General features: G+C 35.2%; 1 protein-coding gene across 1 annotated transcript in view; it reads left to right on the top strand.

Annotated features, from left to right (window-relative positions):
• PDS5B (PDS5 cohesin associated factor B) overlaps nucleotides 1–17,463 on the top strand; it is a 164,107-nt gene extending 146,644 nt beyond the window's left edge. The window contains exons 27-35 of the mRNA XM_068984336.1: nucleotides 141–273; nucleotides 594–713; nucleotides 1,932–1,994; nucleotides 2,562–2,707; nucleotides 4,231–4,336; nucleotides 11,006–11,445; nucleotides 11,539–11,646; nucleotides 14,689–14,827; nucleotides 16,217–17,463. Of these exons, the coding sequence (XP_068840437.1) occupies nucleotides 141–273; nucleotides 594–713; nucleotides 1,932–1,994; nucleotides 2,562–2,707; nucleotides 4,231–4,336; nucleotides 11,006–11,445; nucleotides 11,539–11,646; nucleotides 14,689–14,827; nucleotides 16,217–16,252 (1,291 nt within the window). The 3' untranslated portion in view covers nucleotides 16,253–17,463. The remainder of the gene's footprint in view (nucleotides 1–140; nucleotides 274–593; nucleotides 714–1,931; nucleotides 1,995–2,561; nucleotides 2,708–4,230; nucleotides 4,337–11,005; nucleotides 11,446–11,538; nucleotides 11,647–14,688; nucleotides 14,828–16,216) is intronic.
• The last annotated feature ends 325 nt before the right edge of the window (nucleotides 17,464–17,788 follow it).

Genomic DNA, 17,788 nt, shown 5'->3' with positions numbered 1-17,788 from the left:
TGTTGTAATATGTATGTGACATACTTTTTTTCTCTATTGATTTTTAGCTGTTTCTTTTAAATTTTTTCTGCTCTTTGAGTTCATTATATTTAGAATTATATCTGTATTTAATAGTGAATTTTTTTCTTGGTATTTTTTAGGTGTCTTTGGTTTGTTCTGGAAATACTAATGGCTAAAAATGAAAATAATAGTCATGCGTTTATCAGAAAGATGGTAGAAAATATTAAACAAACAAAAGATGCCCAAGGACCAGATGATGCAAAAATGAATGAAGTATGTAATTCTTTGTAAATAGTTATGATTCTGTATTGACTTTAAGCATTTGAGCATAGGGTATAAGACTTCTGTAGACAGCATCAGTCTTTTCTACTAGTAGTAAATAGTAGTATTCGTGTTAATATAGAATCAGTAGAGAATGGTAGTAATGCTGTTACTAGTAAACTAATTACAATAATAGAATAAGTATATTAACTTACACTGTTGTCCTGAAAACTACGTACTAAATGCATGTTCTGGAATTACTCCTAATTCACAGATTCTAGTTTGCCAACTTAAGTACCTGATTTTTTCTTTTTGTTTAATACCCATTGCAGAAACTGTATACTGTATGTGATGTTGCCATGAATATCATCATGTCAAAAAGCACCACATATAGTTTGGAATCTCCTAAAGACCCAGTACTGCCAGCTCGTTTTTTCACCCAGCCTGACAAGGTAGTTACTTTAGGATTTATTTGTGTAAGTTGAAATAAAATGTATTGTCACCGCTAGGTTGTGGGAAGATCAGGAAGAGTCAGTGTCAAGAGTTGAGCCACTACTTATGTCATGGGGAAAGGTCGCCGTGTTCAAGATCAGAATATGGGCCAAGCTGGAAGACACAAATAGGTTCAGAAATGAGTTAAAATGATATAGAATTTTTATTGTTTTCTGAGTTTTATGCTAGTCTTAAGAGCACTGGCAAAAATGTGATCAAAGCTGGTAAATTGCCGAGTTAATGGCCATTGATTCAAAACGGGAAGGAGAATGCTGATACAGTCTGAAATTATAAGCCCTTGAAATTTTAACTGGTGTGAAAGAATCAGAGAACTGACATTGGAGCATGCTTAATATCTGGGAAGCATTACAGGGATCTTCCCAAACCACTCTCAGAAAACTCAAGTGTAGTATTAATCTAAAAAAGGTATTTTTAAGAATCTCTTGGAGGTTTATAGTCTACCTAAGTGAGAGGAGAACAGTCATTACCCTTTTTTTTTTTTTTAAAGCAGAATACCAGTTAATATCTTAACCCCAGTGTATAGAGATTGGAACAGGCCTTGTAGGTTCACCTAAAAAGGGACTGTCTGCATTTAGGCATTCACTTTTTTGTGATTAAGATAAAAAGACTATATATATGTGGTCTCTTCCCTGGAGAGTATTATTGTATAACCGTGTTTTTGTTCAGGTCCTCTTACAGCTCTAGCATATTAGAGCTCAAAAATGTGTTAGTATGAGAGTTAGTACAAGGTTAGTTTTAGCTATTACAGCATTTAAAGTCAGTGACTGAAATTTTGTGTTTCAACTAATTTTTAGTTTCAATAAGTATGTATTTTATAATGCACTTTAAAACAAAAGGAAAGTGAAAGTAAAGGAAAGTGAAGTCACTCAGCCATGTCTGACTCTTTGTGACCCCATGGACTGTAGTCTACCAGGCTCCTCTGTCCATGGGATTTTCCAGGCAATAGTACTGGAGTGGATTGCCATTCCTTCTCCAGTGGATCTTCCCGACCCAGGGATGGAACCCAGGTCTCCCGCATTGTAGGCAGACGCTTTACCGTCTGAGCCACCAGGGAAGTCCAAAAGCTGCTCTGATTTAAGCTTTGTTGACTTTTGAATTGCTTTGTAGATACAGTGTTTCAGAAGTTATTGACTGTGTCTTTTTTCCCTTGCTTCCAGAACTTCAGTAACACCAAAAATTATCTGCCTCCAGAAATGAAATCATTTTTCACTCCTGGAAAAGTATGTTTTGAAAATTGTTTTAATTTTTATGTGGTAGTTTATTTTAGTGTGACTGTTGATATAATTATATTATTTTGTATTTCTTTTAAATTGGTATATCAAAAGAAAATAAAAATATTCAGTATCTTCCATTTAGTAAGAAAAAGTTATTTTTACTATATAGATATAGGTTGAGATATAGAAAATATTTTTTAGCTTATGGTAAAACCCTGGATATCTTCTTTCTTAAATTTCTCATTCTGTAGTATTAAAGTAAAAAGACATGTCCTTCCTTAGCAAGAGTCTGATTGTCAGTTTTCACTATTGACTATACATTTTTTGTGTTCTCACTTTCTGTGTAAGCCTTCTTACTGTAGATAACTTAGAAACTTAACTGTTATTCTGTTAATACAGTTTTTTATTTATTCAAGTGATACTCAGTTTATAATTCTTATTTTGCTTAAGGATAGGCTGGCTTTTCATGATTTATATATGGAAATACTTTGGCAGGTGTTATTTGTGATTCTTTACATCTAAATTTCTTTTGGCTTTTATCAAATAGAAAAAGATATGCATTTTTCATTTCAGCCCAAAACAACCAATGTTCTAGGAGCTGTTAATAAGCCGCTTTCATCAGCAGGCAAACAATCTCAGACAAAATCATCACGAATGGAAACTGTAAGCAATGCAAGCAGCAGCTCAAATCCAAGCTCTCCTGGAAGAATAAAAGGGAGGTAAGTACACAAGAAATACCATGCTTTACGTTAAGGACTCCACCAAGGCTATGCTATCTAAAATAACATCTTCTACCTTCAATGTCAGTGAATGAAAGTCAGTGCATATCTGTACATTCCTATTTTAACACTGGTAGCCATTTACAGGGTAAATGTATTTGCTTACTCACTTAGATGGGTACTCCATATCCTTTCATATTTTAGCTTCCCGGGGCAATCTGTTGTTAGACGTAAACTGGTTTCCAAACTTAGTGTCCAGTGAATGTAAACTTTTAAATTACAGCTCATCTATACAGTGGAATACATAGTCCTTTAAAAAATGACATTGAGCTCATATGAAGAGTTTCCACAATACATGATTGAGTGGAAAAGCCAAGAATAGAACAGTGTAAAGTATTTTGGGGTTTTAGGAAGAATTTGTATTTACATGTACTTGTACATGCATCAAAAGTTTTAGGAAGAATACCCAACATCTTCGTAGCATATACAGTAATCCAGTGAAGGAGGGAGATGCTCTGATGTGGTTTTGAATTTCTTTTACTGAGCAAGTATATAACTTTTTTGTTTTAAAAAAGTTTAAAAATGTGCTTTCAAATTGTGCTGTGTACTTTCAATTTTTTATTTTCCAAAGAAAAAAGGAAAATAATTTACAATTTAACTAGTTTTAGCATTCTTGTTTTGTTGTTGTTTAGTTTCTGAGTTGTGTTGTTTTTTGTTCACCAGGACTCTTTCTAAGGGAATGGGCTAGGTGTGTGTGAGAGATCGCTTTGGTTGGAGAGTAGGGATTAGAGAATAATGGTCAGGGATGAAGTTGAGAGGTAGCCAGATTATGTTTGGCCCTTGTGGATAATGTAAAGAATTTGGTTTGACTTTCAAGTAAAACTGGAAGATGTAGTAGAGTCTAGTGATCTAATTTGTGCTTTTAGAAGATTACCTAGGTTACTGATGGAGAATAGAGGAGCTGCTGCTGCTGCTAAGTTGCTTCAGTCGTGTCCGACCCTGTGCGACCCCATAGATGGCAGCCCACCAGGCTCCGCCATCCCTGGGACTCTCCCGGCAAGAACACTGCAGTGGGTTGCCATTTCCTTTTCCAAGAGGAGCCAGAATCAGCTAATAGTAATCTCAGGCAGGCATGAAAAGGGAGAAGGTTGGAAAATAGCCAAAATGGTATTAAATATATTAAAGTGCTTCCCTTGCAGCTCAGTTGGTAAAGAATCTGCCTGCAATGCAGGAGACCTGGGTTCAATTCCTGAGTCAGGAAGAGCCCCTGGAGAAGGAAATAGCAACCCTCTCCAGTATTCTTGCCTAGAGAATTTCATGGACAGAAGAGCCTGGTGGGCTACAGTCCATGGGATGGCAAGAGAGTCAGACACGACTTAAGGACTAAACCACCATGAAAATAAAATGGATACTTTTTGGAAAGAATGAAACTTTTTGTTTATAAAGCTATAAAGCTACACTGGGAACAGGAAGAACTTTTAAGGTTTGATTGTAATAATAATAACAAATATCTGTATTAAAAGGCTTGATAGTTCTGAAATGGATCACAGTGAAAATGAAGATTACACAATGTCTTCACCTTTGCCGGGAAAAAAAAGTGACAAGAGAGACGACTCTGATCTTGTAAGGGTGAGATATTTCATTTGATTTTATAATAAGTACAAGAATAGTAATTCTTTCTATATAAATAATAATTTTTACACGGAAACCAGTGAGTGTTACTTTCAAGTTTGACATATGATTTTACTTCAGTGGTTTTAATCACAAATTTGAGTTTATAATTATCCTCTACCATGTAATTTAAGTATATTGAATTTCTTGTGCGTCTTATTCTAGTAAGCAGTCTTTATTCTTTAAAGCTTTGGACTCCAACATGCCTGTTCTGTACTCAGAACTGTTTGGCTTTTGTGTTTGTTTTCTTTTTCTTTAAACACAATGAGTTTAGACTTAGCCTTAGAGAAGAGACTAGAATGGGAATTCTTAAAGGTTCTTGCATCTTAGCTGATCTCCTGAGCCTTTAATTACTAAATATGATTCCAGTGAATGTTGGAAATGCTACAGTTTTCATAAAGTCCTTGTTAAGTTTTTAAATCTTAATAGCAGTGATACTGATATGTGTTATAGACATAATTTATAATTATCATTTGAAGACAATTTGGCATTTTTATTATGGATATAGAATGCAGTTATGTATTCCAGCACAACCCAATGACATTAATAATGGAGTACATTTTGACTTTCTAGGTTAGCTCTAAACATTTCTTGAATAACCTGTTAGATTCCCTGAATTAATTTCTTTATTAGAAATTAATAAGGTGCTGGTAAGGTTTATCAGAATAAATGAATTAGCCCAAATGAAAGGTGGTTGCTGCTGTTTCACTGTTATCAAGATTAATATTTTTTATTAATGATTATCATCATAATAAAAGTTAATGTGCTTTCATCTACTTGATTAATAGAGGGAAAAATTATTAATAAACACATTGCTTTTTCTGAAATAGTTCTTATACTTCTTGTCTTCCAGTGGCCCAAACTTACATATCCCACAAAGTTTAAATGATTTTCAGTTTTTTTCAGGTTTCTCCAGTAATTTATTTTAGCAAGTTGTTTCTCTTTCTACTTAAAACTCTAAAATTCTTACTCAATCCTAACTATAGTATTAATTCTGATTATTATTGGCTGTTTAAATATTTCACCCAAGCAGAATTAAAAATTGATTGCTTAGCCAGAAAGGAACCTTGTTATCTGGATTTATAGAAGAATCCTTGAGTGAGAAAAGTTATTAATGTCTTCTAATCTGACCTCTCCCTTAGTGTAGAAATTCCTTCTTTATAATTTATGAGAGTTAGATACCATATGCTTGAAAATGTCTTAAGTGGAAAGCCTGTAATTTCTCCCATTTGTTGGAGACCTCAAGTAGGTTACCCACACCCACATATACTGCTCTTAGAAATTAGAAAACATGGTTAATATTTTGTTATCCTATAAATTCCATATCTAGTCTACATTTTGGAGCAATGCAGAATAAACTCTTTGTTTTCATAGAACAGTTCTGAATATAAGCTTTTGAGATTGATACATGTAGTTAATAAGGCTTTTGCCATCTTTTGTGTAACTTTGCATCCATTTTCAGAAGCACCTTATTAATAAGTTTGTTCCAACTGAAATGTCTTTAGAGAGTTGACATTAGAAGACAGAAGTTCAATTTAAAGACCAATAGATAGTGGAAAAGTATCGTCTTTTTTGTATACTACCAGCTTCACATTGAAATTTCACTGCAAAGGGATTACTGTTCATGTACATTTGTATTAAATATGGCCACAGGACTGCAAATAGTCAGTTTTCATTCCAATGCCAAAGAATGTTCAAACTACCATACAGTTATGCTCATTTCACATGCTATAAGGGAATGCTCAAAATCCTATTAGACTTCAGCAGAGCATGAACCTAGAACTTCCAGATATACAAGCTGGATTTAGAAAAGGCAGAGGAACCAGGGATCAAATTGCCAACATCTGTTGGATCATAGAAAAAGCAAGGGAATTCCTAAAAAACATCTACTTCTGCTTCACTGACTATGTTAAATCCTTTGATTGTGTGGATCACAACAAACTGGAAAATTCTTAAAAGAAATTGGAATAGCAGCCCACCTTACCTGTCCTGAAAACCCTGTATACAGGACAAGAAGCTAACAGTTAGATCAAACATGGAACAGTGGACTAGTTAAAAGTTAGGAAAGGAGTATGACAAGGCTGTATATTGTCACCCTGCTTTTTTAAGTTTTATGCGGAGTACATCATGCAAAATGCCAGGCTTGATGCATCACAAGCTGGAATCAAGATGGCCAGGAGAAATAACAACCTCATACGGAGATGATATACCGCCCTAACAGCAGAAAGTGAAGAGGAACTAAAGAGCCTCTTGACGAGGGTGAAAGAGGAGAGTGAAAAACCTGGCTTAAAACTCAACATTCAAAAAACTAAGATCATGGCATCCAGTCTTCATGGCAAATAAATGGGAAAAAAATGGGAACAGTGACTTATTTTCTTGGGCTCCAAACACTTGCTCCTTGGAAGAAAAGCTATGACAAACCTGGACAATGTATTAAAAAGCAGAGACATCACTTTGCCAACAAAGGTCCATATAGTCAAAGCTATGGTTTATCCAGTAGTCATGTATGGATGTGAGAGTTGGACCATGAAGAAGGCTGAGCACCAAAGAATTGATGCTTTTGAACTGTGGTGTTGGAGAACCACAATAGTTGGGATTCTTGAGCGTCCCTTGGCTGCAAAGAGATCCAGCCAGTCCATGGTAAAGGAAATCAGTCCTGAATATTGAAGGACTGATGTTGAAACAGAAACTCCAATACTTTAGCCACCTGATGCGAAGAACTGACCCATTTGAAAAGACTCTGATGCTGGGAAAGAATGAGAGCAGGAGGAAAAGGGAACAACAGAGGATGAGATGGTTGGATGGCATAACCAACTCAATGGACATGAATTTAAGCAAACTCCAGGAGATAGTGAAGACAGGGATCGCAAAGAATTGGACATGACTTAGCAACTGAACAATAGTAATTTAGTTTTACAATTAACATTTTCCCCATTTCTTACTTCTAATGTCAATTTTACACCCACTCTGTTCTGAAAACAGTACAGTACAAATGAAAAATTAGAGAATTTAGTGCTTTAGGAAGCTAGATTATTTTATGATACTGTCAAGAAAACAGACATTGAATTTCCTTTTTACCACCAGCCTTTTCCAAAACATTAAGATTTCAGCCATTTTTTTCAGATCTTTGGACATCAAAATGAATTGTAATATTTATACTTAGAAACTTTATTTTAATATTTTTCTTCTCTAAGTAATGACAATTAATTTTTATGTTCAAAACTCTAGAAAAATAGTAACAAATTAAAACCAAACATTTATATGTCTTTTTTCTTCCCAGAATACAAGGATAATTTAAATGCTAAAAGATCTTTTTAAATAGCAAGTCAACATCCTAAATAAAAGATGCTAACAAGATAATCTCAGATCGTGTCAAGCAGATATAAATAAAATTTCATTCTTGGCAAATGAATGAACTCATTGTAAATTAATGGTAGAAACGTACTTCATCATATGCTAAAAGTTTTATCTGTTTAAATCAGTAGTCAGTGATTTGGTCAAAATCATTATTATTAAAGGCAAAATACTTGAAGCATTTTTATTAAAAATCAGGAACAAAACAAACAACCAGTTATCACCACTGTTATTGTTCTAGAATATTTGGCCAGTTCTGAAAGACATGAAATAGGAACCAAAAGTATGACAATGAAAAAGAAGAGACATTTATTTTTATACTCTTAAAAAAAATAAGGGGAAGCAATAGAGAAACTAAATTTAGCATGGTAGATGTATGTTTGTATCTATATATATAACTAACTTTACTCTGGTTATTTTACTTTATATCAGATAGACACTAGGGGGAAAACAGATTTACTTTACAGCAATAACTGTTACAGTGAAATTAGAGGGATCTAAACCTAACCGTAAAAAGAAGTAGGAGGAACCTATATGGAGAAAACATTAAAACTGAGAAATATAGGAGAGAGAGAGGACATGCCATATTCTTTCATGGGATAAATGAATTTTTAAAAAATGACAGTTCTGAGTGAAAATATCATTGTAAAATCCCAGTGTGATTTTAAGTCCACGGTGAAGAATGTTGTTTAGCTGCCAAGTTGTGTCCAACTCTTTGTGACACCATGGCCTATAGCCCCACCTTTCCCCCACACCCCCTCCGCCCAGTCTCCTCTGTCCGTGAGATTTCCCAGGATTTCCAGTATTCCCAAGAATACTGGAGTGGGTTTTCCTTTCCTTCTTGGGATCTTCCCAGACTAGATATCAAACCTGTGTCTTCCTGCATTAGCAGGTGTATTTTACCACTGAGTCACCAAGGAAGCTCAAGGGTAGAATAAATGGATGCAAAGAAGGAGTAATGATAAAATCAGCCCAACCAAACACAAACATACTTAGTTATAATTAGTAAAATACCATGCTTTTGTTGCATAGTATTTTACTAATACCTAGAAGCATTACTGTCTTTGAAAAATAATGCAAAGTAAAGGAAGCATAATACATCATTGAAGTGATTAGATGTGTCTTTGGCAGTGGGAGTAGGTAAAACAGTTTAGAACCTCAACTCACATCCTATTCTAAAACAAGATATGATAATGTGTTAGTCTGTTCAGGCTACCATAACAATACACCATAGACTGGAAGGTTTGAACAACACAAATTTTCTCATATTTCTGGAGGTTGGAATGTCCAAGATCAAAGTGTGGGCCAGTCCAGTTGCTGATGGGATCTCTGTTCCTGGTTTGCAGATGGCTACCCTGGGTTCGATCCCTGGGTTGGGAAGACCCTCTGAAGTAGGAAATGGCAACCCACTCCAGTATTCCTGCCTGGAAAATGACATGGACAGACCAGTGTGGCGGGTTACTGTCCATGTGGTCACAATGAGTTGGGCATGACTGAAGACACGTACACACACCCTCACACACCCTCCCTTCTTACTGTGTTCTTACCAGTGGTAAGAGGATATGAGTTTGAGCAAACTTCTGGAGATGGTGAAGGACAGGGAATCCCAGTGTGCTGCTTTTCACAGGGTCGCAAAGAGTCGGACATGACTGAGCAACTGAACAACAACAAGCTGGTGGAGAGAGAGAGACAGTGAGATCTCTCTGGTGTCTCTTTTCCTAAGGACACTTATCCTATCATGAGGGCCCCACCCTCATGACTTTAGAATTACCTCCCAAAGATCCCATATCCAAAGAATATCAGAATACTTCAGCTTGTGAATTTTGTGGGAACACAATTCAGTTCACAACAAACAGGAATATTTGTTTGTTATACACGAAATACACATGAAAGTGTAGAATATTGTAGATTAAAACTCAAACTCCAGTAAACAGACAAGGGGCATAATTAGGCAGTTCACAGATAGGAAACACAAATGACTAACTAAACATGTGAAGAATTATAAGTAATCTGATAATTTTTTTAGTCACTGATGTTTTAAGAATATAAATTGGAACAAACCATTTGGAAATTAACTTAGTACTACAAACATGGCTCAGACGGTAAAGTGTCTGTCTACGATGCGGGAGACCCGGGTTCGATCCCTGGGTCAGGAAGATCCACTGGAGAAGGTAATGGCAACCCACTCCAGTACTATTGCCTGGAAAATCCCATGAACAGGGTAGCCTGGTAGGCTACAGTCCATGGGGTCGCAAAGAGTCGAACATGACTGAGCAACTTCACTTCACTTCTTCAAACCTATGGAGAAAATTACAAATTCATACATACTCTTCCTTGTTTCTTTGAAGAATTTCTTTAAAGAATCTCCATCTACGAGTCAAGGCTTAAATTCTGTGACTGTAGACTGGGATTTTATGTTAAATTTGGAAGTCACTGATTTTTATATTGTTGTATCTGGGAAGAAGCGATATCTTTGATTCAGAAATGTTTTCAGAATTTTTAATAAATGATGAATATGTTTAACTTTTGTATCTTGCAACCTCCACTTTTGAAATAAAATAGTTCTTTTATGATGTGTATGCATTATGCATTACCTAGTTAATATTTCTGTCTTATTATATACACTGAGTGGTAAAATTAGGATTACTTAAATTGACTGTCAAATGCAGATGCACTATACTCAGTGTAGTTGTCTATTATTTAAGCATTGAATTTGGCTTTTTTTTTTTTTTTTTAGTAGACCAGATGGATTTTTTTTTTAAGAAAATATATTGATTTTATTACTGAAACAGTATAGACATTTGTGAAATATTTGAAAGTAAGTTGCCAATTAAAACTTGGTAGAGACAGCAGATACTAATAAGAACTACAATTCTTCATAATGAGTACTGAACTGACTCCTTTTAAGTGTTGAATTTAGAATGTTCTTTTTAATGGACTAGCTCTTCATCAAAAATTTATCATCTGTTCATCTACTGAGAGGTTTCATCTGAGGCTCTTTAGCTTGAATAAGAATAAAAATTTACCCTCTTACCCCCAGATTATGTTTTATATTAGAAAATTGTTAATAAAAGCAAGTAGGTAGTTATGGTTCCAACATGCTTAAAACCTCTAGACCTTATTAGGTACATTCTTATAACTGAAGTAGATAACAGATTTTGTTCATTTGTTTATTCTTGAACATATATATACACACACACACACACACACACACACACACACTAAATAATGTATACTAAGTTTTATATTTGAAATCGTGGCTTTTATTCCTAGTCTGAATTGGACAAACCTAGAAGCCGGAAAAAGACACCTGTAACAGATTCAGAAGAGAAATTAGGCATGGATGACCTTTCCAAGTTGGTACAAGAACAGAAACCTAAAGGCAGTCAGCGTGGACGAAAGAGAGGCCATACAGCTTCAGAGTCAGACGAACAGCAGTGGCCTGAGGAAAAGAGGCTCAAAGAAGATATACTAGAAAATGAGGATGAACAGAACAGTCCACCAAAAAAAGGTAAACGAGGCCGACCACCAAAACCTCTTGGTGGGGGTACACCCAAAGAAGAGCCAACGATGAAAACATCCAAAAAAGGAAGCAAAAAAAAATCTGGACCTTCAACAGCAGAAGAGGAGGAGGAAGAAGAAAGACAAAGTGGAAACACAGAGCAGAAGTCAAAAAGTAAACAGCACCGGCCTTCAAGGAGAGCACAGCAGAGGTAAGTGTGTGCCACTCTGAACTGCATGCATTTAGTTATTGTACTGTAAATCATAACTTGATGCTGTCTGCATCTGGGTCTTCCCCAAAGCAGAGCAGAGTCTCCTGAAACTAGTGCAGTTGAATCCACACAGTCCACACCACAGAAAGGACGAGGAAGACCATCAAAAACACCATCACCATCACAACCCCCCAAAAATGTGTAAGTTGTAAATAATATTAAGTTTCAAACCAGTTTCAAATTATTTTGCAAGAGTTCATAAATTTCTAAGTATAACAATACATAGTGAAAGTGTTCGTTGCTCAGTCGTGTCCAGCTCTTCGTTACCCCCTGGACTGTAGCCCACCAGGCTCCCTTGTCCATTCTCCAAGGAAGAATTCTTCGGGCAAGAATCCTGGAGTGGGTTGCCATTCCCTTCTCCAGGAGATCTTCCTGACCTAAGAATCGAACGAGATCTCCTACACTGCAGGCAGATTCTTTACTGTCTGAGCCACCCATATATTTAGCCCATTATACTAGGTAAGATAAAATTTTTGTAAACTTACCTAGGTGATTAATATCCCAATCATCCTTTGGCGACATTTGTACATTTTTATAGGCTTTAGAGAAATGGTTATAAACAAATACCAAATAGTTTATTTCCAGTACACACTTTATGGTACCTAAAGAGATGATGGTGTATCTTTAAATAATCACGCATAGATCACATTTTCTTGTTACTCCACACCACAGGTTTTCCATCTTTCCTCAGCAGCTTTAAAAAAATAGCTTATACACTTTTGCTTTCATTCTTTGATCAGTGTAGGAAAGTAACAGGCATCATTTTTCCTAAGTATGTTGGTGGAAATTATCACATAGTGATCTCAAGCTTTTGATGTCTTGATATTGTTTTCTAAGTAAATTAACACATCTGTATCTACATATAGATAGTTTTGGATGTTCACACAAGTACATGTTTATAGGAGAGTTATAGTAACAAATCTGTGTCCAAAATTATTAAAGTGGCAGGGGCATCAATGTTGTAATTTGTAAATTTGGCACTTTTTTCCTCATTTAAAGCAAAAACAGAGTAGCATGTTGTCTGTTAGAAATTTTACAGTTTTTCTGAAAGTAATCTCATACTTCAGTGGCTTGACTTTTCAGAGTTGCCAGCACACCTTGGTTAAACACTCAGTTTATAGTTTCCTGTTCCTATGTATTCCATGGGAAAAGTTACTGAGTGTCTAGCCAGTACTTCCCACCTTTTTCCATTTAATTTTTCCTTCACGTAAAAAGTAAAGGTAAGTACATTTTTGCGGCAGCTTTATAAATGTGTTTGTATTCAACCATGGAAAAATAACTGTTAAAAAAAAATTACTAAGATAGCTTAAATTTCGATGATTAATTTTATAACAAAATAACAGGGTAAATATCTTTCATGCTCGTAACTTTAATTTATATTGGGGCATCATAAAATTAAGGGCTTATATGATTATCATGTTGTCTTGTAAAATTACACAAGTCCTCCTCATGGGAGTATTTTTAATGAAGCAAGTATTTTCTGTTAAAAAAAATCAACACAGAGAGAGAGAGTCTATGTCCTATCTTAACAGCCTAACTTCTTTTTACTAGAAAGCCCCTCTTTAGAGGTAGTATGATCACATATGTTACTATTTGCTTGTTTTCTTGTTCTGATCTTAGTGGAATTGAGCAAGATTATATTATTTTCCCTGTATTTTCTTCTGTTAATTCTGAAAAACTGAATCAAGTAAATTTGAGTAAATTGGTTTGAGTACAGATTAAACAGTATGTATTTCAATTGCTTATAGAAATGATGAGGAAATTCTAAATTAAATACCAACAGATATATACGTTTAATTAAATGGTGGTATCTGTTACATATTTTTGAGTATCTTCTATGTATCAGAGAGTACTAGGTGCTAAGGAATATAGTGACAGAAAACAGACATCCTTATAGTGCTTAGCATCTAAAAGGGAATGTAGTTATTAAATAATCACACATGAATGTGAAATAATAAGTTGCGAAATGTACTTTGGAGGACAAAGTTAGGGTGCTGTAAGAGAGTGTAATGAGAGGGCTGGGGAACTGGGGAAGTTTTCTCTTTGGAAAGTTGATTCCTTGAGAACAAGTTGATTCCTCAAGTTGATTCCTTGAGAACAGTAGGAGTTAGACTTCTAGAGAGTAGGGAGAGGAACATTTCAAGTGGAGGGGACCTTGTTTTGGAAGGTGCTGAAGTGGGAACAATCTCGACAAATTCAGAGAGCCGAAGGAAGGCAAAGTTTTTGCTGTATTGCAGTTTCAGGGAATTGGGGTATAGAAAGAGATGAGAACTGCAAGTAGGCAAGGCCAGTCTAAAGGTCCTTATGTCCTTATCAAGGAGGTTAATGCAGTTACTCTCAGTACAGTAGGGGCCTCTCTCAGGGGCGTGACATCAGCTGTTTTACATTTTTAAAAGATTACTTAGAAGCAAGAGATGAGAATGGTTTAGAAATATGTATGATGTAACAGTGAAGATGGAGAGAGTGAATGGATTTGATATTTCTTTACAAGTAGAATCTTTGGGTCAGACAAATTTTCTGGTTTGAGCAACTCAGTAGACATAGATGCCTTTTACAGACTTGGGAAAGATAAAAGGAAGAGTAGACTTTGGGTTATATTTTAAAATCCTTTATGGCGTTGGTTTCAGTCACCCTGACTTTTGTTATTTGTTAGATCTTTTTATATGTAACAATCTAGGGTTAAGTACTAGTTTAGGGTTTAGAATGTAAGAAAAATATTTCTTGGCTTACACGGTAATTGAGGGTAAAAATGATAATAAAGGAGAGTCTATTAAGTATTTAAAACATTTCCTCTTATGAAGTAAAGTAGAAAGTGAAGTTGCTCATTCATTTCTGACTCTTCGTGACCCCATGGAGTCCATGGGAATTCTCCAGGCCAGAATACTGGAAGGGTAGCCGTTTCCTTCTCCAGGGGATCTTCCCAACCCAGGAATTGAACCCAGGTCTCCTGCATTCATTCATCTTTACCGTCTGAGCCACCAAGGAAGCTCAAGAATTCTGGAGTGGGTAGCCTGTCCCTTCTCCAGGGGATCTTCCCAACCCAGGAATCAAACCCCTGATTCTCCTGCCTTGCAGGCAGATTCTTAACCAGCTGAGTGGTATACCAGGGAAGCCCTCTTATGAAGGTAAACTACCACTTAAAGATCACAATGTTCATTTTATTTTACCTGTGTTTTACTCTAGCCGTGTAGGACGCTCTAAACAAGCAGCTACTAAAGAAAATGACTCAAGTGAAGAAATAGATGTGTTTCAGGGTAGCTCTCCTGTCAATGATGAAAATCCACAGGAAGAAACAGAAGAAGATGAAGTCTCTACAGTAAATGTATGTGTTTTTTAAAGTGCCATGTGTGATAGTATGGAATATATTCAGTAGAATTAGAGTTGATAAGTGGTCAGATTCTTTTAGCACTTGCTGTTACTTAATAATTCTGAATATTTATGTATATATTTTTTCATTTGTTTGTAGTGTGTTAGTTCATCTATCAGCTTAGATTGTGGAGAAAATATCATTTATGAAAACCTGAAACCAAGTGAGAATAATAGACATAGCCTAGTGAAAGTGTAAATATCCAGTGTACAACTGAATACAGAGAAGAGCAAGTGATAGTCTCAGGACGACACCACATGCTCTTAAGTTTTCCCAGTATCTGTTACATATACTCTTGGTAGTATTTCGTATAAGTTTTTTGTTTGAGTTTCTCAGTAGCAACTAGAATTTAGTCAGTCATGTAGAATAAAGTCATGTCTTCAAATAAAATTAGCGTTTGGAATTCATAAAAATTGGCAATAGACCTTTCTTTCACAAAAGTAGGAATGTGATGCCTCCCAAGATACTTTTTAAAATAATGAATGGCTGCCTGTCACAGCTCCGATTTTTCTCTTTGGAAGAAATATAATTGATGCGTCTAAGTAAGAGCTGTGTATTGCTAATATTCATGCTGAATCTGTGGATCAGCTCAGCTAGTTTCAGTTTTTTGTTTGAGAAACATGTGTCCTGTGATCAAACCCCAGAGTTGACCCCTGCCTCTCTGTCTTATTTAATATAATCAGCACCTCTGTCTGCATCAGGATTCATTTATCTGAATTAGTTGAAGACCAGAGGAAAAAAATATGTTGAATTATGGTCTCAAACTAGTTTGGCTTATAAAGGGTTTTTATGGGGGGAAGGTATAAAAATAAGGCTGATGAGTACATAGTAACTGATGGCTTCATTAAAGGAAAACTAAACTATAAGTTAATTACATTAAAATCCTGTTCTGTTTGTATTCCTCTTGATAATACTAAACTTATTTTATCTGAAATTTTATGCTTTCATTAGTACTTGCCACATTTTTTATATCTTTTTGATAGTTATTATGATCCAAACTCAATAAGTAATTTCTGAGAAAGGTAGCTATAAGCCTAAGTTCATAAATATCAGATGTTTTCCTTTATTACCGACACATAAATAACATGGTAATATTTGTCATTGTTTTTTGCCATTGACATTGACTTCTGTTCATTTCTCTTTAAAATTATTAAACAGAAAAGTAAAATATTTTCTCTTTTTGCTAATCCTGGGAAAGGCTATTTATGAGCATTCATGTATGTGATGCTAAGGCTGAAAGTTAATGTTGGAGAAAGATTTTAAGAAAGGACTATCAGGAATGTGTTAAAAATAATAATTGGTTATAAAACAATGGTAATTACACCTGTTGATGTTTCTTTCAAGGTGCGGCGGCGAGGTTCTAAAAGAGAAAGGCGATGAACAGATGCCGTTAATAACTTTCTGTGTTAGAGCTTTGACAAAAAATGGTTATCAAGCTTCAGGCTGAGTAAAGCCTTTGATGCACAAAATGGGACTGCTGAAGAGTGGACAGTTGGACCTTACTCTGATGACCTCATGTGTCTGTGGTCACACGCTTTAGCCATGCGCATGGTGACAACATTGACTATGGAGTCTTATGAAAGAGTCTAATGTGCGATGGCTATGTAGACATAAACTAAAGAAGAAACTTGTAAATATATTTTTTCTTTTCTTTTTTTTTTTTAATGTTTCTGACTTCTAAAGTGCTTGTATAGCTTTTATCTGCGGCTTTAAACTGACAGTGCCCAGCTGTTTATTGGATCTATTGATTTGAAAAGAGTTTGTTAGGATAGATCTTAAGCAGTAATCTGTCAGTGTTTGTATTTGTATTCTCTGCAATTTACTGTGAAAAAAATTTTTTTTCAACAAATGGTGTCATTTTCTTGATGTCACTGTTTGTTGGAGAGTTGAAATGCTCTCTTTCCCGTACGTCTCTTAGCTGGTGTTTACTCCCAGGCATCCTTAATTTGCAGAGGTGCTAAGTGGTCTGCCATCACACCTGAATCATGCCTCTGATGGGAGGACGCCACACAAATGGTGAAACAGTCCTGAAGTTGTTTGATTATTTTACACCTCAGTATTGGTCCCAGAATTTTCTGGCCTGTCATGGCAATGAAAATTTTAAAAAGAGAGAGATTTAAAATATTTTAATTTTAAAGAGTGTGTTATTAAAATAATGTACTGAATTCCTTATCCCATTTTATCATCCCTTTTCAGTTTTTATTAATCTACTGTATCAATAAAATTCTGTAATTTGAATTAGTTTCTGATAGTCTAGAATGTTATTGTGTATAGATACTTTCTCTTGAACATTATGTTCAGAAAATGCAAATTATTACACTATAATATAAAATCTGATATATACACATTAGAAATGTTTCAGTTCTCCATAACAGTATAAAGTTAATCAGAAAGAAAAAAATTTTATTGATGCAGTGTGTCTTTATAAAGCTGTTCTTGAAAGCAAGTGTTTTGTATTTTATAGTGAGTTGCATGTTTATGAAAAAAAAAAAAGTGCTGAAAATGGGATGTGCTCTTTTCTGTAAATTCATATTTAGCCATAGTATATGATAGATTGCCCCATAACATAGTTTTTCATCAAGAGTTTATTATTGTACTTTATTTTGGAGCCAAAAATTGTTTTTTGGGGGGAGGGGCAGGGTGGGAGTGATATATCCAACTATATGAGCTACTGTAGGTACCACAGTCTTATGAACTTTGAATGAAATTCCACTTGTCCAGATTGAGAGAAGTGGAAATTTATTTGGGTTTAGAGCATATCTTTCTTCTTTTCTTTGTTGTAATCTACAAAATATAGAAACAAAGGCAGTATCCTTTATACAGTTTTATGAACTGTATTTTCAACCAAAACATATAGAGTATGACTTAATGCTTACCTAAATTCATTTTAGTATTTCAGGTGCTGTTCTTTCCATT

The sequence above is a fragment of the Capricornis sumatraensis genome, chromosome 12 (genome assembly GCF_032405125.1).
Source record: "Capricornis sumatraensis isolate serow.1 chromosome 12, serow.2, whole genome shotgun sequence".
Lineage (NCBI taxonomy): Eukaryota > Metazoa > Chordata > Mammalia > Artiodactyla > Bovidae > Capricornis > Capricornis sumatraensis.
This window is presented reverse-complemented; position numbering and strand designations above follow the sequence as displayed.